General features: G+C 47.7%; 2 protein-coding genes across 2 annotated transcripts; one reads left to right on the top strand and one right to left on the bottom strand.

Annotated features, from left to right (window-relative positions):
* Positions 1-12,188: 12,188 nt before the first annotated feature.
* LOC100825735 (chitinase 1) lies at positions 12,189-13,398 on the bottom strand. Its single transcript, XM_003573879.3, has one exon. The coding sequence runs from the start codon at positions 13,290-13,292 to the stop codon at positions 12,426-12,428; it is 867 nt and encodes a 288-aa protein (XP_003573927.1). The 5' UTR covers positions 13,293-13,398; the 3' UTR covers positions 12,189-12,425.
* A 3,696-nt stretch (positions 13,399-17,094) lies between these two features.
* On the top strand, positions 17,095-18,245 carry LOC100837889 (chitinase 2). The gene has a single exon (XM_010236429.3). The coding sequence runs from the start codon at positions 17,172-17,174 to the stop codon at positions 18,036-18,038; it is 867 nt and encodes a 288-aa protein (XP_010234731.1). The 5' UTR covers positions 17,095-17,171; the 3' UTR covers positions 18,039-18,245.
* Positions 18,246-25,408: the final 7,163 nt, after the last annotated feature.

Genomic DNA, 25,408 nt, shown 5'->3' with positions numbered 1-25,408 from the left:
CCGCGCTCCCGAGTGCACTTCATGCCCATTCCAAACGTCCTGCATGCGTCAATCCACAAAAATCAACATAAAGATCAAGGCATCAAGCCACGAAAATCTTGATGAAGCGAGATAAGCGAGAGCTTGGTCCTGATTCAGCTCCAGCACATCCAATTTCTCGCGAATCAATCAATCCACACACAAATACTAATTAAATGACGATCATTTTCTCTAGCGTTTTGTCAGAGCAGGCGGCGCATTGGGCCATTGTTGTGGCTGCGCTAAGGGGGAATTAACGGGGGAAGATATGCAGTCGGCAGGGCATGGGCCAAACTATTATGTTTTTACATGAAAAGGCGAAATCACATTTTTATCCTCAGCGCTTTGGTACCTCTCCTTGGCCACTCCCATTCATCTGATGGTACCAGGAGGCATCATTCATCTTGAGCTGATAGATTAACACAAATGGATGGTTGGTATTTCTTTCCAAGTGCTGCAGAACTTTTTCTGTGCATGGGCTGTCAAAGATTGAATTATGGAATGGTCTCTATCTTGAATTCTTGCGAGTGCACCAATAATTATAAGCACGGTTCGGTAAGGCGATATAAGATAGTGTTTGGTTGGTAGAAGGATGGATCCAGGCCGTAGCGTGGCCGTACCGCTGGATCTGAACTGTAGGAGGCCGCCTGGTCAGCCGGATTCAGGCCGTAGTGTGATCTGTGCAGAACGGGATTCCGGCGCTAGGGAGGTCGAGAAGCTGCGCAAGGAGAGCAGAGGAGGCTGCCGACAGTGCGAGCAGAGGAGAGCGAGGAGAGGAAGATGGCATCAGAGGGGAGCGGCGTGCGAGGAGAGTGCAAGAAGGGGGTGGGGTCGGGGGGGGGGGGGGACAAGTATCCAGTGAAAATGGCTATTGAGTGCAGATGTGAAAATTTCTTTGTTGAGCTGTTGGATCGACAATATACCACAGGGAACTAATCATCCACTTAAACCGCGTTTTGCAGATAACCTATGCTAAAACAGTACTCCTTCGGTTTCAAAATACTTGTCGTGACAACTATTTAGGAACGGAGGGAGTAGATAAGTTTTTTCCTTGCAAACAATTTGCACTAAAATCACGACAAGTATTTAGGAGTGGAGAGTGTTGGATTGTGATCCAAATTCCAAGGGCTGGAAGTTCCGGCCCAACTTCCGGCCGAACCTCCGGTTGCTCTCTGTTACTTCTCAGGAAAATACAGAACTTGCTGCGGAACTTCCGGATATTCAAGAATTACCGGAACTTCCGGCCTCCAACCGGAACTTCCGGTGTGCCCGTTACGGATCTGACTTGCCCTAATGATCCTGCTATATATACCCTCTTGTAAGCCGCCGTTTTGGGATGAGTTGAATTTGCACGAGTTGCATCTGGAGAACCTCCCTGGCATTGTAAACACTCCTCATATAGTGAGATTTTGCTAGCTGCGCTCGTGGTTTTTCCCTCTCGTTGTTTGAGAGGGTTTTCCACGTTAAATCCGTGTGTCCTTGTGCTGTGATTTCTTCTTCGTTCTTCGTTCTTACTTGTCGCGTTCATAACAAGTGGTATCAGAGCCCCAGGTTCTGCCTAGGATTTGCAACATGTCTACCTTGAAGTTCGATCTGCCGCAGCTGAACTACACCACACGATTCTCATTGTGGCAATTGAAGATGCGGGCGATTCTCGCCCAAACTTCAGATCTGGATGAAGCGTTTGATTCCTTCGGCAAGAAGGATGCAAAGGAGTGGACTGCCGAAGAGAAACGCAAAGATCGTAAGGCTTTGTCATTGATTCAACTTCATCTATCCAATAATATTTTGCAGGAAGTGTCGGAGGAGAAATCCGCAGCAGTCCTGTGGCTGAAACTGGAATTGATCTACATGTCTAAAGATCTAACCAGTAAGATGCATGCAAAGATGAAGTTGTTCACCCATAAGCTGCAAGAAGGTGGATCGTAATATCTCATATAACTGTTTTTCGAGAGATAGTTTCTGACTTGCAAGCTTTGGAGGTTAAGTATGGTGATGAAGATTTAGCCATCTTAATCTTATGCTCGTTGACTAGTTCCTATACAAATTTCCGCGATTAAATTCTTTATAGCCATGACTCTCTAACCCTTAATGAGGTTTTAGAGGCACTTAGACAGAAAGAGAAGATGAAGTCTATGGTGCAGGCTGATGGGCCATCCTCAAAGGCAGAAGCTCTGCAGGTTCGTGGCAGGACCGAGCAGAGGAATAACAACTACGGCAACCGAGATAAGAGCCAGGACGGAAAAGCTCGTTCAAAGTCCCGAGGAAAAGATAAGTTCTGCAGGTATTGTAAGAAAAATAATAATGTTATTGAGGATTGTTATAAACGGCAGTACAAGGAGAAAAGGAACGGTACCTACAAACCGAAAGACAAGTCCGATGGTAATGGTAAGGTCGCTGTCGTTTCTATCGATAGCTCTGAGGGTGAATGCCTCACTGTTTTTGCTGCCTGTACTTCCCGTGATGATGAATGGATTCTTGATACATCATCTTCTTTTCATATTTGTTGTAACAAGAATTGGTTCCGTTCTTATGAGTCTGTGCAGACTGGAGACTTTGTGCATGTGGGCAATGACAATCCTTGTCATATTGTTGGCATTGGGTCCGTTCAGATTAGGACCCTTGATGGCATGACACGCACGTTGAAAGAGGTGAAGCACATACCAAGCATGGCAAGAAATTTGATCTCACTTACTACCATGGATTGTGACGGGTACAAGTACGCCGGAGGGCGTAGACTTTTGAAGGTATCTAGAAGTTCTCTCATTCACATGATAAGTGATATGAATTCTGCCAAATTATATGTTCTTAGAGGTAGCACTTTGCCTGGTTTTGCTGCTGCCGTTACACCTAATGATTCTGATGATTGTGCTAAAACGAATCTGTGGCATATGTGTCTTGGGCATATGAGTGAACATGGGATGGCAGAGCTGGTCAAGATAGAGCTGATCGATGGCTGCAACTTGAGTAAGCTTGAGTTTTGTGAGCACTGCGTTTATGGTAAGCACAAAAGGATAAGTTCATTTCTTCCGTTCATACCACCAAAGGCATATTAGATTATGTGCACGCTGATGTTTGGGGACCCTCCCGTAAGACTTCTATTGGTGGTGCTAATTACATGCTTACCATTATTGATGATTACTTAAGGAAAGTTTGGCCTTATTTTCTGAAACATAAATCTGATGTTTTTGGTGCGTTCAAGAAGTGAAAAGCTATGGTAGAAAAGCAAACTGAAAGGAAGGTAAAAATTTTGCGTACTGATAATGGTGGTGAATTTGTTTCTGATGAGTTTGAGAAGTTCTGCAGCAATGATGGTGTTGTTAGGCACTCACTACAACACAAATGTCTTGTAGAGACATTTTCGTTGAGGTAATATACTCTTTGTTTCTACCTAGAGACAATTTTGAGACAGAGTTTCATGTAGAGGCAGTCTATGAGGCGTTATGGATAATGTCATAAAGATAGAGACACTGGCTGAGACATTATGGTGTAGAGACATTTTTTGAGGCATTTAATAAATTGTCACAAGACTCATGTAGAGACATGGTTTTGAGATACTTGATGAAATGACCTTACGGTATGGTTAGAGACACTATTTGAGACACATTTTATGTTGTGTAGAGGCATTCTTAGCAAGTTTGAGACATGTAGCAGACTACTCATAATAATTTCATTAGAAATATAAGCAAGAAATGGTATTAGATTGAGATGGTTAGGTGAGTGTAGTTTTCCTTAAGGTCTTGAGTTCGAGGATTGGTTTCAACGTAATTTTTTCAATGTATATTTTCTAGCACATGAGTATAGAGACACAATGTCTTTACAAAATGTCGCATTGAATGTAGAGACAATATAGTGTCTCTATGAAATGTCTAAAAAGTATAGAGACATAATGCAATGTCTTTACTAAATGTCGTATCGAACGTACAGACGGTATAGTGTCTCTATGCAATGTCTAAAACAATAGAGGCGTTTTATTAGTGTCTCATCACACATAACGACACTGTCCCTAGTGACAGTTTTGTGGCATTGTACCAAATGTGTCTAAAGTTATGTAGGACAATTATAGTATCTCTACGAACCAAAAATAATGTCTCTATGGGCTATTTCTCTTGTAGTGACTACACGGTTGCCCGTACTCCACAGCAAAATGGCGTGGCTGAGCGCATGAACAGAACAATCATATCGAGGGCCCGTTGCACACTGTCCAATGCAGGTTTGGGCAGGCGTTTTTGGGCTGAGGCAGCTTCCAAATGCTACCTCATAAATAGGTCACCTTCTATTCCACTTGACAAGAAAATTCCCATTGAGGTATGGTCTGGTAAACCTGCTCATTATTCACAGTTGAGAGTTTTTTGTTGCACCGCTTATGCTCATGTTGATAATGAAAAGCTAGAGCCTAGAGCTATTAAGTGCATTTTTCTTGGTTATGGTTCTGGAGTTAAAGCATTCAGATTGTGGAATCCTGAAGCTAAAAAGATTTTGCTGAGCGGGAATGTTGTCTTTAATGAAAAAGTTATGTATCATGATACTTTTTCCACTGATGCCTCTCGCATTGAAGAGGAGAGACTTCGAGTGCAAGTGGAGCACGTTGATGAAATTGTTGACAACGATGATGCTCAGGTTGATTATGGTAATGATGATGGGAACAATGATGACAATAATGATGATATTGTTCCACCCTCACCACCTGTTTTGCAGCAACCCAGACGGTCTATTGCAGCTGACCGTTTTGCAGCAACCCAGACGGTCTATTGCAGCTGACCGTCCGAAGAGAAATAAAGGTCATCGCCCATGTTTAATCGAAGAGTGTGATCTTGTTTATTATGCTTTGAGTTGTGCAGAACAGGTGGAGCATGATAGTGAACCGGCCACATATAATGAAGCTGTTGTTTTCGGCGACCGTGTGAAGTGGTTGTCTGCCATGCAAGAGGAGATGCAATCTCTTGAGAAAAATGGCACATGGGATGTTGTGCCTTTGCCTAAACAAAAGAAGGTCGTTTGCTGCAAAAGGATTTTCAAGAGAAAGGAGGGTTTGTCTCCTAATGCGCCTATGAGGTTTTAGGCAAGGTTAGTGGCAAAAGGTTTCAGTCAAATACCAGGTATTGATTATAATGATGTGTTCTCTCTAGTGGTAAAGCATAATTCCATCCGTACTTTCTTTGGTATTGTTGTTATGCATGATCTTGAGCTTGAACAGTTAGATGTGAAGACTATATTTTTGCATGCAGAGGTTGAGGAGGAAATATACATGGACCAACCTGAAGAGTTCATAGTTCCTGGTAAAGATGAGTTTGTTTGCAAGTTGAAGAAGTCCCTTTATGGTTTGAAACAATCTCCTAGACAATGATATAAAAGGTTTGATTCATTTATGATCTCACGTGGTTTTAGTAGATCTCAGTATGACAGTTGTGTCTACATTAATTTGTTGACGGGTCACCTATATACTTGTTGTTATATGTTCATGATATGTTAATTGCTGCCAAGAGCATTAAAGTAATCACTACTTTGAAGGCACAACTAAGTAGTGAATTTGAGATGAAAAATCTTGGTGCTGCTAAGAAAATCCTAGAATGGAAATTAAAAGGGACAGATAATCTAAGTTGCTATTTCTTAGTCAGCAAAGTTACATTGAGAAAGTTCTTCATCATTTTAATATGCATGACGCAAAGTGTGTTAGTACTCCTATTACTTCTCATTTCAAGTTGTCAGCGTTGCAATGTCCTGCTTCTGATGAAGATATTGAGTACATGTCACGAGTTCCCTATTCTAGTGCAGTTGGTTCCTTGATGTTTGCCATGGTTTGTTCACGTCCTGATTTATCATATTGTCGGAGCACGGGTCTCCAGCACCGGGGATGCTGGGCACCCCCTTGTTGTTCGGTGAGAGGCGAGGCAAGCGCTCGTGCGATCGTCGGCGTGACATAAGACACAAAGTGTCGACACTCGGATTTACTCAGGTTCGGGCCAACCGGATGTATAACACCCTACGTCCTGCTTGGAGTTGTATTCACGAAATGTGTGTGTTCTTACAGATTGCCCCGGAGAGTTTCCGGGTGAGCTACTTGCTCTCCTAAGAGATTCTGCTATGAACAGGGGGAATACTAGTTGCTACTCACTAGTGTTCCCACCCTTTGACCGATGGCTTTGATCCTCCTTTTATAGTCAAGGAGATACCACAGATGCCAATGCATGCAGCGTGACACGTTTCCTACACGCGTGTCATCGCCACAAAACTCTCCCTACTGTAGATCCACACTGGGCTTCATGCAGCGCCCAGGCCACTGTGCATCGTAAGTAAAACAACTCTTAGGATAGCCGCTCTAGACTTGTGGAGCAAGACTAGCCCTGCCGATGTGACTCCTATCGGTGCATTAAATGCACTGCGCCCGCTGTGTGGTCTTGCCTCCACTGTTCCGTCGGCCCCACCTGCGACCCCTGAAGCCCCGGTACCGTTGCCCGGCAAGTTGCGGGAGCGAACTGGTAGCTTCCCGGGTTCGCCCCTCTCGGGAAGCCGGCCTAGCAGGATCTCATCAGTTGCGACCCATGCGTCCCGTGCCAGTGGGGCCCCGTGGGCCACTGGTACGACAGTAGCCCCCGGGTGTGGGCCGGCAACCTTGAGCTCCCGGGCAGTATCGTCCTCGGTCAGTTGCCGGGCTACGCCCTTCCGACGCATGGGTCCCCAGGCCAAGCTGGAAACCCGGCCACGTAGGCTGCCGTTACGCCTCCTCCCGTCGGAACGGGAGGGGCGGATGCACGATCTCTGGCCCCACTATTCCTCTGCGAACAAGTAGTTATGGCCACGCCGCGCATGCTGTCTTGATTCCTCCAAATCTTTAGGGTGCTTGATTACTGATCATGGGGGGCGTCCGTTGCGATTCCGCCTGCCGGATATAAATGCCCAGGGGCGGTGTCACAAGGACTCCCCTCAGCCACTGCCCCTGCCGTTGCCTCCCCGAAGCCCCTTGTGCTCTGACCCCCGAGAAGCCTCCCACCTTTCTCCTCCCTCCCTCCACCAATGGCACCCAAAGGCCCAGCACATCCCAAGGGCGTTAGCAGCAAATGAGAGAAGAGCGGCAAGAAGGAAATGTCGGAGCGAGAGCGCAGGGACAAGGAGAAGAGGGCCCAGTTCACGTTCTTCAAGCCCGGCTACAACGGCGAGGCCGTGGAGAAGCTGCGCTTGGCGGTGGCCACCAAGAACAACGAGCATGGCCCGACGTGCATCCTACCCGTCGGGTCGCACCCCGGCAAGCACTACTACCGGTTGTTCGTGAGGTTCATCCTCTCCGGGTTCGTGCCGCCGCACTCGCTATTCCTCCATGCTATCCTCTTTGCGTACCGCTTCCAGCTGGCACAGATTCACCCCACCTCCTTCCTAAAGCTCGCCGTCTTCCAATACCTCTGCGAGGCGTCTACTTCTACCCTCGCTCAAGAAGGGCGAGGCGATGTCTTTCGGGGTCTCGTACCAGTTCCGGGACGGGCTCAAATTGGAGTTCATCATCACGGAGGACCGAAAGATCGAGGCGGAGTGGCGCGCGGACTGTTGTTGGCTCTACATCGAGGAGCACAACAAGGCGTACACCAAGCCCACCGCGCCACCGAAGAAGTCCAGCGACTGGCGGGACCGCGATGCCAGGGATGCCGAGCTCGTGCCGATCTGCGACAAGATCGTGGCGCCGCGGCGTACGGGGCTCACAGATCTGGACGTGGCCCGGAGCTTCATCGCGAGGCGCATTGCTCCGCTGCAGCACCGAACCCACCCGGTCTGGACCTACTCGGGGGAGAGCGACTGGATGAGGCTGCAGCGAGGCAGGCTCATGATGGAGTAGATCCGCACGTGGCTCAGGGGGATCACCAGTGACAACTCCCCCTTCATCGGGCTTCCCCCGGGTGTGACCACGCTCCACGCAAATGTTGCCAACCCGGGAGCCAGCAACTACCCACCCTGCAACGAGTGGGGCATCATGGCGGGGACCCCGTCGAGCAGCCCTCCCCCGCGACCAAGGGCCCGGACTGGGAAGCAACCGGTGGCCGAGAGCGAGGAGGAGGAGGATGACTCGGACGGGGATTCCGAGGGGCTAGCGGGCACCTCCGCCGACTATGACGTCTCCCGCGAGGTCGCCGACACCTCCGAGAACGAGGGGTCCCGGGGTGCCGACAGTCCCGCGAAAGGGGACAGTGACGACGACGACATCGTGCCACTGTCCCGCCTGCCCGCTGTGCAATGGAGCCAGCGCGGGGGCAGCCCACCGGCCCGGGGCTCAGCCCCCGGCGCGGTGGGGGGATCTGGCGGTAGCAGGAACGCTCCGCCAGCGCGGAAGACGCTTCCCGCAGGGGGAATCTTCGCCGACCGTAGGCTGGTGTTGATCCCAGTGAAGTAAGTTCTTTTCCCTTAACCCGTGCTTCCTGTTTCCCTTGGCGTCTTTTCGACGAATAATTCCTCTTGCTTCAGGCCGGCGGGGAAGAGGGGTACGGTGAGCTCTCCACGGGCAACCTCGAGCAAAAAGCCGCGCACAGCCCCTGGCACGAGTGGGGGAAGCCCCCAGGTCGGGATGGGGGGCGCGGTGACGGCGGCAGCGGCGGATGGGGGCGACGCCACCCAGACCGCAAGCAAGCCGGCGGCCCCGGGAGCAGGTGCGGCCGGCAACCTAGTCGTGTACATTTCACTCCTTTTCCTTTTCAATGCCTAACAGTCCTTGCTGCTCTCTTATCCAGGACCGGGAAGCGTTGCCGGGGTCGACCCGGCAACGATCGACGGCGGCCGCCAAGAGGCGACCGATACAGGGGGAGGGGACACTGCGCAAGGTATGCCACGCCCGCCGCAGTATTCCTCCCCGTCGCTTTTTCTTGTCTTGCCTTCATCTCTTTCTAACAATTCTCCTTGCAGCCCCTCCTGCCGCCGCAACTGCGGGAACGGGGGCCGCAGAACTCACGCCAGGAGGCACCACGGCCAACGCGGAAGCCTCCCCTGAGATGACGGTGGAGCAACCCCCCACCGGACAAAGCGGGGACGGAGGGGGCTCTCCTGGCAGCCAAGCCACCGACCCAATGTTAATCGGGGAGGCAACGGACACCGGGTCTGAGCCCCTCGATCTCGCCGCACCGGAGGCCGGCCGCGAGCGGCCGCCCAGCCCCCAGGCGGAGGCAAGGGACGAGCTCGCAGCCGGTGGAAGCGGAAGGACGCGCTCGCCTTCGCCGGCACCCGAGGAGGTGGTGCGGTCACAAACGGTGGCCGCACGTGCCTCCTCGAGATCCGAGGCGATCGCGGGCGCAGGTTGGGGTCCGCTGAACTGGAACCCCAGCATCTTCGACCAATGGCACGAGATCATAGAGGGCATCAAGCGGAAGCAGCTGGGATTCGTCCGCTGCTACAACAGGTGCGCCAACAGCTCTCAGCAGCCCAGGGTCGGCTGGACGGCGCGCGGGAGGAAGTTGGGGAGCGTCGGCAGGAGCTGGCGCGCCTCTAGTAGGAGATCCGGGTGGCGCAGCAAGCTGAGGCCGAGGCATCCGAGCCCTCAGTCCTGGAAGCACACATCCAACGCCAGCTACAGGAGCTGCGCGCGGAGCACCAACAAGTGCTCGAATCGCTGGAGGCGACGCGTCTTCGCGCCGATGTGGAGCACCAGGAAGCACTAAGGGGCTTCCAGGAGCGCCTCGACGAGAAGAGCGGGCTCATTTCCAGCTACTCCTCCGAGATCCAGCAGTTGCGGCAGCAACTCGTGGAGCAGGCCACGGCAGCCCAGACTGCGGCGACGCGAGTCGCGTCCCGGGAGAAGGAGTTGCAGGAGCAGCTCCAAACCTAGGAACGCGAGTTCCAGGAGTAGCTCAAGGCCGCAACCGACGCCAACGCAGCCCTGAAGGGCGAGCTGGACGTCGCGAGGAACGATCAGTGCAAAGGACGAGAGAAATTACCAACTGAAACCATAGATATTGTATCCAAGAGCTAGATTGACATGAAGCTGAAACAAGTTAGGAAGAATTACAGGTACAAATAAGATCAAGTCTAAAGATCTTCTGCCAAAGCCTGATGATATGGACATGATCACCATGGATACGACCGTTAGAACCCTAATTATTAGTGTATCTAATAACAATTATAATCAAGTGAATTCAATTATTAAATGTTTTCAATATGTTACTTGCAAAGAGGCGGAACTACTATCTTGTGTAATCTTATTATGTAGGCATCTTATTGAACTTTACAAGTCCAAAGTGAAGATGAAGTGTGATAGCCTGCAAAAAGAGATTCAAAGTGAAGTCTATCAAGTCTACTTTCCAACAAATCAAACGGCACATGATTCGGAGCTTGCTAGAGAAAGATATCACGAATTAAAGTTGAATCCGATTCGGATCCGAGCTGTCAGGAGACCCGAATTTGTTTTAATCACCCAGGCCGCATTCGGAGTCCAAATCAAGCAAACAAGTACTTGTTGGAAAGGTAATTACAAGACCTTTCCAACGGATCTGGCCCCATCAAGAGATTTGACTCGTGCTGACCGTGGCGGACAAAACAAGCGAACGGATCTGTTTTTCTGTTTTCTAAAGAGTTGTAGTTTGTTAGGAAAGTTAGGGATATAGTTGGATTTCAGCCTCCTTACTCAAGGTGGACGAAAATATCTCTCCCTCCTCCTTTATATACCCCATGAGCCCCCCTAAGGAGCCTTGGGTTTTGTTTAGTTAAAAGTTAGCCATCGCTACTACTTCGTGTAATCGCGTGTGTCGGTTAGACCACCTGTTTTACCGTTTTGGGAACCCCAACTTATCGTCTCGTTGAGACATTGTTTTGATATAGTATATTCGCAATTTTAAATTGCATCCGCTATTTATTTTGTTCTTGCTTGTTCTTCGATTGCTTGCAGGAACAAAGACCTTCGTGGTCAGGTTGATCGTGCCCCCGCGTGATCAATAACCCTCTGGAGTTGGTGTATCGATTGCTAACGCGCTGGCTCCTAGGCCGTAGTCGGATCGTCAACGTCACCTCCTACTCAAATCGAGAGTTATCAATCTCATCGAAAGATCGGGCCACTCCAACCCTATATCACCTGTCCGAAGAGTCATCAGCACATCAGTCCCGAATTCATTTTTTTAATGTAAATTCAGTATGTTTTAGAACAAATATTACAATGCCATAATTCAGGTAAAGTTCATGTCAATAACAGAAATTTAGTCAAACTGAAAGATAGATGAACTGAAGACCATCATGTTTCCATTTCTGCGCATACACTGAATTCAAGTTCATTGTCATGATATAAAACAAGGCAACTACTTTAATATCCACAATTTCAATTTGTACAACAGCAACACAACAAGAAAGGAGAATCAATTTTCCTGCACATCCACAAGATTGAACATGTTGTTCTTCAGGCTCAGGTAGACAGGTATACAAGGGAAATTTTGTCCCAAACAGCAGACTGCAGCTTCAGGTTCTTCAGATTCAGATACAGGAACAACTGACCGTTGCTGATCACATGAAGGCAGGGCAGCGGCCGCCCGTGGGGCAGCGCCAGGTCGCCGTCGCACGGGGCATCGCCGTGGCCGCCGGGCCTCCATTGCGTGGGCAAGGGCACACGCGCGACGGGGCAGCCGGATTCTCCTTGGCTGTGAACAATCGAAGTCTGAGTTGGGCAGGGAAAAAGGTTGATCGGTGCTTTTAGTTGGGAGTTTTCTGTAAATTTGGGTTTAATTGGCTGGTTAGTTCCCATGTTTCATCTGTGCCGTCTGCCGTGTGGATCCAACTACTGCCGAGCGAAATTTGCACATTTCAAGCTAATAAGCATTTTCACTAGATGTGTTCTTAAGTTATTTTGTAAGAAAATAACTTTCAGTGTGTATACAACTATATCAATTCTGTGTGACAGTATAATAATTGGTCAAATTATCTTTCTTTTTTATCTTATACGATGACATAACACCTATAAATAACCCGAAGACTGTCTTCTTAGCATAACGTGTGGGTAATTTTTCATGACCGTTTGTGGGCTAGTTGTAATAGTTTTTTAATCCAATTTTCCATTGATTAACTGAGCATTAATACTTCTTGTCAACCAATTAATTAGTGAGACTGAGGCAAAGTTTTGGCCTTCGGTTCGCAGATAAAACCAGGCCATCTCTCTCTCTCTCTCAATTTGCCATTCGGTCGTCAGAAACTCAGAATGAATTCCTGAAGAATTAAAGAAGAGAAAATGCAGATTAATTAATTTACGGAGTACTGTATATCAGCTAGCATGACGATCGATGAGTGTGCGCGAGGCGTGTATTCAAATTTGATCATGCACATGTACACGACAATTATTTAATTAGCCCCCGTACATTATATATGGGGAGTACGTGACTTCGTCCGTGTGCAAGGGACATGCCTTATTCGTGAACGTGCCGGTGCCGCCGCAAACATGGACGCGAAGGATCCATCCGTCAATGGTTGGCGACGATCTGCTGCGCCCTGGTCTCATAGTCAAACTTATAAGCGGCTTCCTTGGAGCTGTCCGCTGACCAGATGAAGAGCCCCGGCAGCTTGCCCTGCCGCTGCAGCTCCTTGGCCCCGCTGATGCCTTGCTCCGGCGAGAGCAGCCCGGTGACGTCGCCGGTCTTGAAGCTGGCGAGCAGCTTGGATCCGGAGCCGGGGTAGTTGCTGAGCTGCAGATTGTAGAACCCCACGTAGTAGTCCACGTTGGTGTTGGCGCCGTAGCCGTAGAACTGGAAATTCACATAGTCGATGACGCCCGAGTACTTGGCCCACAGCGCCCGGTAGTACTTCTGGATCTCCGGGCGCTCGAAGGGCGCGATGGAGGTGGACATTCTGGGGAAGCGGGCCTTGAGCTGGGTGAGCAGGCGGCCCGTGCACTCCACGAAGGTGTCCACGTCGGCGGCGAAGTGCTCGTAGTCCACGTCGACGCCGTCGAGCCCGTACTGGTTGATCATGGCGGAGAGGGACGAGACGGCGTTGGCCACCCAGGTGTCGACGGAGGTAGGCGCGAAGGTGGCGTTGACGCCGGTGTTCTGCACGGTGTCGCCGCCGAGGCCCACCATGATGCTGAGGTTGGGGTGGGCCTTTTTGGTGGCGGCGGCCGCTGCGGGGGAGAGCGTCGCCGCGTCCCAGAACGGGGCGAAGACGCCGTTGGCTGGCGTGGGCTTGGGCCTGGACTGGGTCGCGGCCATGTAGTCGATGGCGAAGGCGAGGATGAAGTGGAAGCTGAGGCCGGCGTTGACGGGCACGTCGGAGAACTGCACGCTCTTGAACTGCGCGCCGATGTACTCCCGGAACACGTAGCCGTTCGTCATGGCTCGCGCGCTTGCTGGATCGGAAGTCGCGCGGGCTCGATCCAGTGGGACGCTCCGCCCTGCTTGCACGATGGATTTTATCCAGGGCTTGTTGGGGCTTGTGTGGCCGCGTTACATGCCACGTACGTAACGTACATGCACGCCTGGGAAGTCTGGAACGAGTCAACAACGGGGGGCTGCTACCATTCTGGACCTGATCGAGGACTTCTCGGTCTCCTGCATGCCAGTGGAATTGTTCGTGGTACACGGTACACCGACGTGTCCCTGGAAACGCGCTGGAATCTCTCCACGTGCATGCACGTGAGCTTTCATGGCAACAGTTTGTTCCTTGATTTTGTGATGGCAGCTGCATGCCCATGCATGAGTGTCATATTTGAACATACGGTCAAATTCTGAACGGCAAATATGGAAAAAAATTTCGTCATTTCCCATCGCTCTGCACGAATCTCCCCTGTCTCTCCCGTCTCCTCTCGCTTTCTCGATCTGCCGCTGGCGGCTCCTCCATCCGGCCATCTCCCCGGCCCGTCCCTGCCGCCCAGATGGCCGCGCGGCCGCCGCCGCGACGGAGCCTGCCGCCCCCGCAGGCCGCGACGGGGCGCCCGTCTCGTCCTCCGCTGCCGCCACCGCAGGCCGCGGTGCCGTGGGCCGCCCCAGGGCGTCTCGGCCGCCGCTGACGCCGCGACGGGGCGCCGGGACCCGGTCTCCTCCGCCGCTGCCCCCCGCCGGCCGCGGTCCCTGCCTCCGCCGCAGCCAACACCGAGGAAAGGCGAGTTTAGGAAGAAGAGGTAGTTGCTCGTGGCGAGTTTAGGCGGATTGATTTCGTCGCGAGGTGAGAACTCGATCTGACTCCGGTCGGAGGTTTCGTACAGATGGTTTTGGATCATGTACCTGTGACTCTTGATTTTGGATGTACATGTACTGTTTTTGGTATCGCAATCGCGGGCCGTTCTCTTGATTTTGGATACGGTTGTTTCTCTTTGAATCAAGAGTACCGAGGTGCTGTGATCGATGAGATACTTTTGTTTGATAAGGTACTACTTAGGAAGTACAAATTTGTTTCTCCCGTGATGATGCCTTGTTTTGATTTTTGAGTTGTATTTTGTTCATGCTACTGGGTTGTAGTTGAGGAGGTACCTAACATTTTTGTGATACTTATAATTGATGACGTATTTGTTCATTGTAGCATATTGTGTATATTCAGAAGGTACTAAAAATTGACGAGGTACTATGGTCGAGAAGGTATTTCGTACTTTTGATTGTGACCGTAGTGTACATGAGTATTGACGGGTACTTAAATTGATGATTTATTGGCATCTACTGTAATGTATTTGGCATGTATGTTGATGTATTTGTTATGTACCGGACGAGGTACTAAGTATTGAGATGGTGTACTCAGTTTGATGTACTTGTGTTGAAAAGGTACTTGGTACTTTTGACTGTAATCGCAGTGTAGATGAGTATTGAGAGGGTACTTAAATTGATGAGGTACATAAAATCGACAGTATGTAGCCATCTACTCTAATGTACTTCACATGTACCTGTTGTATTTGCTATGTACTAGGATGTACTTGACATGTACCCACATTGTATCTCGTATATTTTTTTACTAATCAAATTTATTTATTTACCTTCATTCGTGTACATGTACCTGACACACTGTATTATGTATGTGCGAATAAAATTAGTACGAAAAACCAAGTCATACCTCTAAAATATCATCTACAAAGAAAAATGTTTTAGAAATAGGTGAGAAAGAAAACGTGAGTGAAAAAAGAAAATTGTACGTGATGTGGTTGACACAAATAAAAGAGAATCAAAGTAACGAGAGAGAAAATGTCAGGGTCCATCAAAAAGTCCGACACCTCTCTCTTAATCTCCTATCTCTAATATGGTGGATCCCATGTATTGTTTGCCCACGTGAAAAAATGAGTGGCTAGCTTAATAGGGGCAAATGCCCTCGGCGTCACCGTCTCGGCTTTAAACTGAATGGGCCGAGGTGTGCGGACCAGACGGGACGACATATCGACCGCAAGGGTGAAACGGAGAGGGAGTATTGTCTTCACCCCGCACGGCTGCAACATGTCAACATCTTTTCCTTGACCACAACCCAGATCGATGACACATCAGACCAGATCGATGTACGCACCCAAGCAAATGCGCTCATTAAACATGCGTTTTTTTTGGGGTTTTTTTACGAACATGCGTTTCTTTTTAAGGGGGACTAATTAAGGATGGGATGAACACGATTAGTTCCACAAATTCTGCACAAAACACTAGCAGTGGAATTTTCATGTGTAAAATGCTGCCTTAACTTCCTTCACACAACTATTTTTAGGAAAACACGCTCGAAGGTGTGCCCATTTTTATAGAGAAGAAAGGTTGAAAGCAGGTCCACAGGGTACAAACAAAAACAAAACAAAACAAAGACTACTCGGTCAGGCGACCTAACAATCTCACACATCTTATAGAGGTTATTTTGGTTACATATAGGCCCAAACAAGCTAGGCCATGAATGTGAATCCCGTGCGTGATTGCTATTTCTTGGTCAAATTTGCTATTTTTTTTAACAAATTTGCTATTTCTTCCGTGAAAATTTTCATGCATCTGTAAAGGTTTGGCTGTAGTTGGTTGAATGTGAAGTCGTTACTGGTTTTCTCAATACTCCACGCAGCAAAGACAATAATTTTCATGTGGAAGAAACCTTCAATAATTCAGAGACACATTTTCATGCACATTATGCTTTGTAGAAAAAAGGGGCATAAGTAGGACCAACAGCCTTTGGCAAACAGGCAATAGAAGAACAGATGGTCTCTTGTTTCCAAGTGCATAGATCCACAAAGAAAAGCGGTCATATATATAAGGGGAGGTGAAACTATTTCTTTTGAAGCATTGCACGAGTGTCACTTTTTTTAGGGCAACATTGCACGAGTGTTAAGCCTGTTAATTTGCACCGGAGAGGTTGAACTCGGATATTCCCGTCACGCGACCCTGCTCCTCAGCCGAGTGAGTCCGGTATTGTCAATCTCAAGTCTCAACATATTTACCTTTCAGCCAAAGTGTCAAGATTAATTTTAATGTGCTAACTCAGCTGGCCGGGGGCTCTCTTCTTCAGCTCACAGTCATCTTCTTGTTTTTTTTATGTTCCAGCCAAGTACAAGACTACACAAGATCGAAATTGTGCTAACTCAGCTTGGACGCTCTCTTCTTCAGCTCAGTCATCTTCTTATTTATTTATTTATTTAATGATCCAGACAAGTACAAGACTACACAAGATCGAGGAAATCGATCCTCGATCTGACGCCGCTCCCTCGTGACTTTCTTCGTTTCGTGTCACCATCAGTGAGTTGCTTTTTCTTCTTAATTTGCCCCCAGCTGATTGATTGCCGAACAAACAAGCAGAAATGGCCAGTCACGGGGAGTTGCTTGCAAGCTAGGACTTGCGACGCGGCTCGTGGGTGGAGCGTTTTTCCTTTCCCAGATTGCTTGTTCAGCATTGCATTTTCTAGATAATGCTGGTTTGCCATTATCGTCTTTGTTGAAACCAGCTCATGCAATTTTAGACATGTACAATGCGATAATGAAAGAAATGCAGCACAAGCAACTGCAAAGTCGCATTTCAAGTTGCAAATCCGTCAACTTTTAGCCCAGCAAATCAGTACATGTACAGTGATCGTACAGCAACCTCACGACGTGACGTAACACTCAATTCGAGAACGTAACGCATCCCTCACCAATTTATCAATCCCAATTACTGCCAACAGAAGCTAATTAAGCAGCCACGTACAGGCACATTATATATATATCAACGTTTAGCATCATTGTTTAGCAGGAAGGTAGTACTAGTTCGTTAATTCTCGTGTGGAGTCAAGGGCGTTGGCCATGACGAACGGGTACCTGTTCCGGGAGTACATCGGCGCGCAGTTCACGGGCGTGAAGTTCTCCGACGTGCCCGTGAACGCGGGCCTGAGCTTCAACTTCATCCTCTCCTTCGCCATCGACTACACGCCGGTGGCGCAGCAGACCACCCCGACCCCGACCAACGGCGTGTTCAACGCGTTCTGGGACACGGCCAACCTGTCCCGCGCCTCCGTGGCGGCCATCAAGGCCGCCCAACCCAACGTGAGCGTCATGGTGGGGCTGGGCGGCGACAGCGTGCAGGACATCGTCAAGGTCTCCTTCACCCCGTCCTCCATCGACTCCTGGGTGTCCAATGCCGTCACCTCCCTCTCCGCCATGATCAACGAGTACGGGCTCGACGGCGTGGACGTCGACTACGAGCGCTTCGCCAGCGGCGTCAGCGTCGAAACCTTCGTGGAGTGCATCGGCCGCCTGCTCACGCAGCTCAAGGCCCGCTTCCCCAGGATCACCACCTCCGTCGCGCCCTTTGAGGACACCGAAGTGCAGAGGTACTACCAGCCGCTCTGGCGCAAGTACTCGGGCGTCATCGACTTCATCAACTTCCAGTTCTACGGCTACGGGGACAACACCGACGTGGCGACGTACGTGATGTTCTACGACCTGCAGCTCAGCAACTACCCAGGCTCCGGATCCAAGCTGCTCGCCAGCTTCAAGACCGGCGACGTCACCGGGTTGCTCTCGCCGGAGCAAGGAATTAGTGCTGCCATGGAGCTGCAGCGGCAGGGCAAGCTGCCCGGGCTCTTCATCTGGTCAGCGGACAGCTCCAAGGCGGCCCCTTATAAGTTTGACTATGAGACCAGGGCGCAGCAGATCGTCGCCAACCATTGATGTATCTCAAATCTCAATGGACAGGCGTGGACGGGGGTCGACTATGGTACTGGGCTTGCTAATAAGCGCGCTTGCCGTTGCGCGCATGGGTTTCCTTTTCTTACGGGAGCCGTATACGTACGTACTACGTGTTTTCAGATTTCTGCACGATCGAGCACGTGGTCTGTTTCCCAAATAAATAAAACGTTAATCATTTCGATAACGCAATCACTCCCAATCTGGTTACTTGAGGTACTCGTTTTACAGAGGACGTAAATTCCCTTCATACTATACCAATGCCTGGGCAAACCCCGGACCAGGCCGGGTTCGGGCCGAGCTTCATAAAAGCCCGAGCCAGGCCCGGCCCGAAGCCCGGAATATAGGTCATTTAAATATTAAAATAATTATTTTCGGAATAAAGAAATGTATTTTTATATCTATTTTTTCTTAAAAAAACTGAATTTAAGCCATTTTTGGTTTTTTTGGGCATTCGGGCCGGGCTTTGGGCAGAAAAGTGAAGCCTGGGTCCGGCTCGGTACACCGGGCTTCGGGCCGGGCCACCCATGCCCAGGTATACTTACTAGAGAAGTAGCAGTAAGTATCCCCTTAAAGAACTTGTTTTTTCATAAACATTCAAAAATCTAAATGGCCCGATGGATCGTGTATAGTGTTAGGACTGATTGATGGGCCTTTGTAAGTGGGCATGATCAATATATGGAATTGTGTTATATAAGTGGCTGGAGAAAAGTTAGGGTTTTGCAGGAGGATGACAACGTTGTGGTCGTCGTTGGCAAGGAGGGGAGGAACCTCATACGTAGGAAGAAGCTTTGGGTAGTATGAATTGTGTGTTTCTCATTGACAAACACTTGTGTCAATGTACCCAATTTATCATTTCATTGACATATTAGTTAGACCTAGCATATTCACAGTTTCAAGGTGTCTACTACTCCCTTCGGTCCATATTAAACGTCGAAATATTACATGTATCTAGACGCTTTTTAGGCATAGATACATTCGTATTTGGGCAAATTTGAGAAACTAATATGGATCGGACGAAGTACTATATTCTTGCTCGTTCTTCGATTTCTTGACGAATAGACCTTCGTGATCCGGTTGACCATCCTCTGGCATGGTCAACAATCCCCTAGAGTTGGTGCTGATTGCAAACACGTCTTGTTGTCGTACAAGATAATTAGATCGTCAACATCTCCTCTACAAATTCATATATACCATTCTCAACAAAAGATTAGAACACTCTTGCCTTACTCATCATGTTTGGCCTTCATTGGTGTAGCAATTGCAAAGTCATTGTACAAGTAATCGGATCATCAAGATCTTCTCTCAAGTTGATAGCTACCGTTATCACGGAAAGATATGGACACCCTTGAGTTACTCATCATATGTTTGGCGTTCATTGGTTGGACCTAACAATGATCGCTTAATTATGGCACCACTTGATTGTTGAAGCATTGTTTGGAGCTTTGGGAACCTGCTTTCGTGTGAAAACCCATTCACTGGTTGGATCAAGAAACGCACCGGCACTTGTCACTCCTTTTATGTAAGTATTGTTTCAGAGGACAATCTTTTTTGACCGGGAAAACAGCAGGAGAGGCTCCTCCTGCACTTGCATTAGAGGGTTAGAAAAACTGTACAAGTTACATCGATTAGTGAGAAAGAAAAACAGGATCCCAGAAGACAGGCCCCCCCAAGATCAAAAGGCTAGTTCCTGCAGTAGATGTGTGAGCTTACTAGTGAACTTCTCTTTAGTGGATCGGTAGGCAAGTCGCTGAAGCTCAGTTTTGAGACTGATTTTCCAGGCAGCAACAGACAGGGCAATGTTTTCAAATAACTTAGCGTTTCTCACTCTCCAAAGCCCCCAAGTAGCTAGGATGAAGACCTACCAAAACAGACCCTTGCGCCAGTCCAGATTGGCATTTAGGAGACGTTCCGGCAAAGGTAGATTCATATGCCACTGGATGCCCAGCTCGAGCCACCACTGCTGACTGAAGGTACAAGCGAAGAAGACATGATCAAGATCCTCTTCCGGAGGTGACTGGCAAAGTTGTCTGAATGTTGTCAAAGGAGGGGAACTGGGGAACCAATGAACATCGATCCTGAAAACGGAAAACCAGAAATGCACCGATGCACGTCGTTCCTTTCAAATAACTTAGCGTTTCTCACTCTCCAGTCTAGATTGGCATTTAGGAGACGTTCCGGCAAAGGTAGATTCATATGCCACTGGATGCCCAGCTCGAGCCAGCACTGCTGACTGAAGGTACAAGCGAAGAAGAGATGATCAAGATCCTCTTCCGGAGGTGACTGGCAAAGTTGTCTGAATGTTGTCAAAGGAGGGGAACTGGGGAACCAATGAACATCGATCCTGAAAACAGAAAACCAGAGATGCACCGATGCACGTCGTTCCTTTCATGTAACTACGTAAGCATTGTTTTAGAGTACGATCTTTTTTGTGAATGTTGTCGAAGGAGGAGAATGAAGTTGAAGATTGTTTTTGTGTGCCAAATCTCACTACAACACGAGAATAGGTTGTCATCTTATTTTTGGTCCTTGTTTTCTACAATAATTTGATAGTGTACACACTCGATGTCTTCGTCTCTTCGATGTCGTGTTGTTTTAGAAATTGGGTATTTTTTAAATCACAATTGAACTATTGAAAATATGTGGTTTCTAAATGTTCTAACAGTGAGTCAGTGACTATACTACCAATTAACTGTGGTGTAGCGATTGCAAAGTCATTGTATAGGTAATCGGATCATCAAAATCTTCTCTGAAGTTGATAGCTACCATTATCATGGAAAGATATGGAATTACTCATCATATGTTTTGCGTTCATTGGTTGGACCTAACAATGATCGCTTAATTATGGCACCACTTGATTGTTGAAGCATTGTTTGGAGCTTTGGGAACCTGCTTCCGTGTGAAAACCCATTCACTGGTTGGATCAAGAAGCGCACCGGCACTTGTCACTCCTTTTATGTAAGTATTAATTGTTTGAGAGGACAATCTCTTTGTCTGAATGTTGTCAAAGGAGGAGAACCAATGAACATCGATCCTGAAAACGGAAAACCCATTCACTGGTTGGATCCACAGATGCACCGGTTAGTGTCATTCCTTTCATGTAACTATACTACAACACGAGAATAGGTTGTTGAAGATTGTCGTTGTGTGCCAAATCTCACTACAACGTACACGAGAATAGGTTGTCATCTTATTTTTGGTCTTTGTTTTCCTACAATAACTTCATAATGTACATACTCGATGTCTTTGTCTCTTCGATGTCGTGTTGTTTTAGAAATTGGGTATTTTTTTTAAATCACAATTCAATTATCGAAAATATGCGGTTTCCGAATGTTTTAACAATGAGTCAGTGACAATACTACCAATTAACTGTGGTCACGTACCATCCGAGCTACCAATGCCGATCAACAATAGAGCATGATGCCTTACCACTGCAAGAAGATGCGGGATGCGGGAGACTATGTGCGTGGCGCCGCTGATCAACACACATGGCACGATCCGATTTTAACAGAACATAGCGTTTGTCGCGTACGACCTATATACACGCCATGCACATGCATGTGTGGCCCCCTGCACGGGCAGAGCAGAGCTGTGTGCAAGAAAGTCTATTCATCTGCATGCGGCTACTATAGACTCGATCTGAATGTTCTGACAGGGACTACTATACCAGACTGCAATCAGGGACCAGATGGAGATTAAATCGCAGCTGTTAGGGAGTACCTGACAAGAGAGTGTTGAAATCATGCAAGTAGTCGGTCGTCAAGCTCGTGCAAACAGACAGGGTAGGGGAGGGGGGCTGCCCCTGAGTCGCATTTTATCTTTGGGGGGGCTGACAGATACGCGTGCGCTTGTTTCTTTACAAAGGCCCGTCGACCGGCAGGCCTGTATTCAATCCGGTGCATTGGTTGATCTTCCTTCGACCAGTTGCACGGCACATGGGAGTGAATGCCGAGCCGGCCGGCCGGCGGTCGCAAATTGGGCACGCCACTGTGATGTGCACGATCTTCTGCAATATTGAAATTTATCTCTACCGAGCACATTCTGTTGCCCCTATTCTCTTCCGAATCTCAAGAGAGAAGAGACATCAGGTCGTAACCGTGGTATGCAAGATGACTCAACACCATGCACGTCACTCGGTACATCCACATCTTATACAAATTGTCCGTGTTGCCACTGTTATACTACGCAGTACTATATGCTACAGCCCAACAGCCTTACAGGCTTGCTGCACCTTGGATCGGCTGGGCGGCGCAGCAGATATCAACGGCGATGCACTTGATGCATGGTTGGCTGTCGACGAATCGACGTTGCCATACGTACCTAGGGGGTTGACAACAACTCCATCTTTTGAGTAGAGGAAAAGGGGACACTCGATTTCTATGGAACCATAACGGTTTCCATGGGTGCCTCTGCATGAACTTAAGGCGTTTACCACATGTTCGGTGTCTTCGCGTTCAAAATCTTCAATGATGTGGAGCCATCAGCCATGCATGCATTCATCGATGAGTAAATATGACACAACTACACGAGGTCTAGCTGCTAGCTCTCTTTACCAAGAATGAGCCTAATCCTACTTGGTCCAAGCTGGTGTGAAGAGTACCACTAGCAAACATGTGGTGTGGTACTGTGGTCTGATATCCAGCATCTAACACCGATTTATAGGACTATTAAGATGGAGTATCAAGTAGCTATAGCCACTTGCACGCAGCAGCAATATCTCCGAGATTGGTCCCCTGGCAGCACACCGTGTTCGATGCTAGCAGTACTACTCCGTATCAGTGCAAACAAGTCCTTGTGGTCATGGTAGCAGCATGGAGAAGGGAGCATACCCCAGCTTGGTCAACCAGCACACTGAATTTGCCGAGAAGCCAGCGCAAATCTGCGTGCGAGCGTGTAGCCGGTGGAGGTTGGGAGGATGGTCCAGGCTGAGCCCCCGGCCTCCAGCTCCTCACGCGGCGCCGCCGCAGCGGAAAGCTGACCCAGCAAGTCGCCGAAATGGCGAGTAACTCCTTACTCCTCGCCCCATGCCAACAAGGGTAGATAATGGCTGCATTCATGTGCAACCGCCCAGCTCCAGGAAATTTATTAGGGGAAAAAAGGAGGTTGAATTTGGAGCTCCATTCTGGGAAGGATGGGCGCAAAGTGTGCGAACCGCGGCCGACGACGTACGGTTAGTTAATTCAGAGGAGAGAAATTGTGTATCGATCCTGGGCAATAGTATAATTTGTATAAATTCAACGGATATTTCTATTTCTTATCAACAGCAATAGCGATACAGTAAGACCTGCTGGAGCGTGGGGGGATTGCACTCACATGGACCGTGGTTTGGCGGCCTTGTTTGGCAGATCCATACTCTGTTCCACCTCTCGCAGTTACTGCATGAATAGACTTGCGACAATTCTATAGTGTTTGGTAGGAGATGAAGTGACATGTAATGAAATGGTTCAAAAAATTAAGATGCTTTTGTGTTTGGTTCATAGAACGGAGAAAAATGTAATGCAACCATTTAGTTCCTCTAAATGGAATATTCCTCTAATATGCGTAACCATCTCATTACTCAAAAAGTAGAAAACATATGGTTCCAAGTGGAACCAGTAGTTCTAGGTGTTTGGTTAGTACAATATAGAAAGCAGAACCGTTCTATATATTCCATTCCATTCATATAGGAACGGAACCGTTCCACCCCGTTCTGCAACCAAATGCTAAATACAAGCTCAAGACTCTAATATGTTAGGGTAATGGCATATCATACAATACAAAAATAATTTTCGTGACAGACTTGGGGTTATTTCAGAAAATTCTAAAACTAGATATATAAATTTTGGAGTTTTCTGCGTTCTTTTCAAATTTCCCAAAAAAATATTTGTGTCTTATGTAAAAAAAATAAGTTTAGTGCTTCAAATTTTGTTTTTATGACATCGATTGTTTTACCATTTTCTGTTAACAACTCAAAAGGTGTGTTTTTATGAAAATTCACAAGTACAAAAAAAAAAGAAAAGTTTATGTGTGCAGTAAATTGGGAGTTTCTTTTTGACAATTCTATGTATTTTTAATGTTATTTCCATTTTATCAATTTATCTTTATATCACGAGTTAAAGTAAGAGGTGTTTGATTGCATTTAAAAAAAATCATATATTTATGGTATGAGGTAAATATATAAGTTGTGTGCACTATTTCGTCAAAAGTGTAAGTGATTATTATTTTTGGGAGGGAAAACGGTAGATCAATGATCTAGTGCAAATTTTATTATTAAATGTAAAACATGAATTGTACAAAAACTGACAACCAAGAATTATCAGTCTACAAAAATCTATCTATCCAGTTCCTAAACTGGTGGTATTTCTTTCTCCGTGCACGATGAAGTACAAGGTTCATCTCACCAGCTTTGAAGATCTGCCGGCATCGATACAGAGATGGCCTAACATTAAGGAAGACACAGTCGTTGCGGTGTTTCCAAATGCTCCAACAGACAAGTGTTGTGATCTCCATATGGAATGGGACATCAAGATGATTTTTAAATCCCTGATGTTTCGGTGCAAGTGATTGTAGGAGGTGAAGTATACAATCTAGGTCTCTTTAGCCATAGAGTTTTCTATCCTTAAGATTTTTGTTTCCTATAAATTTCAACAAAAACACATTTTTATATCATACTACATGAGCTGAGACCTTACTTTATTTTTTTTACTTTGCGATCTTTGATGTGTTCTCTCTTTCTCTCCCCCGATCTTTTGACATTCTCATAAATATGCAAGCATGCCACATCGTCACATAATTAATTTGTTCACACCTATTTAGTGAAAAACTCATACTTTTGCACATGCATGCATGTTACTTCCATCAAGTTATTCCCACTAAGTGAAATGTACAATTTTATTATATGTTTTCAAATTTGAATATCCTTCGTGTTAACTAAAAAAATTCCGCAACAATGTGCGGACATCGTCTAGTTTCTTTAACTTGTCTCCATCCACTAGAGAACATAGTGAAAGTCCAAAGGATTGAGGAGAGAATTAGGCCTTGGGGATTGGGTAGAGAGGCTACCTAGGTCGGTGCCTCAGTGGTTTACAAAGCCTGCCATATGCACATTGAAGGCCTGGCCTGCATCGCATGTGCTACTGTACTCTACTCTCTGGATAGTGGATGGCCGGCCCGAGAATTAGGGAAGACTTCCTGCAGCTAGCCTTCATCTTTTTTTTCTTATAGACACACACGATAATGTGATGTAGTGATGTACACACGCAAGTTCTGCCTAAACCTGCATTCTAGTAATTTGCATTAAGAAATCTGTGTTTATATCAGCACTTCCGAATTCTATACTGCTGCGCACACTGGGTCGACCGAGGGATTTCACCTGT

Source organism: Brachypodium distachyon, chromosome 3 (assembly GCF_000005505.3).
Source record: "Brachypodium distachyon strain Bd21 chromosome 3, Brachypodium_distachyon_v3.0, whole genome shotgun sequence".
In the NCBI taxonomy this organism is placed as follows: Eukaryota; Viridiplantae; Streptophyta; class Magnoliopsida; order Poales; family Poaceae; genus Brachypodium; species Brachypodium distachyon.
The sequence above is the reverse complement of the archived record's forward strand: the minus strand, read 5'-3'. Positions and strand labels throughout refer to the sequence as shown.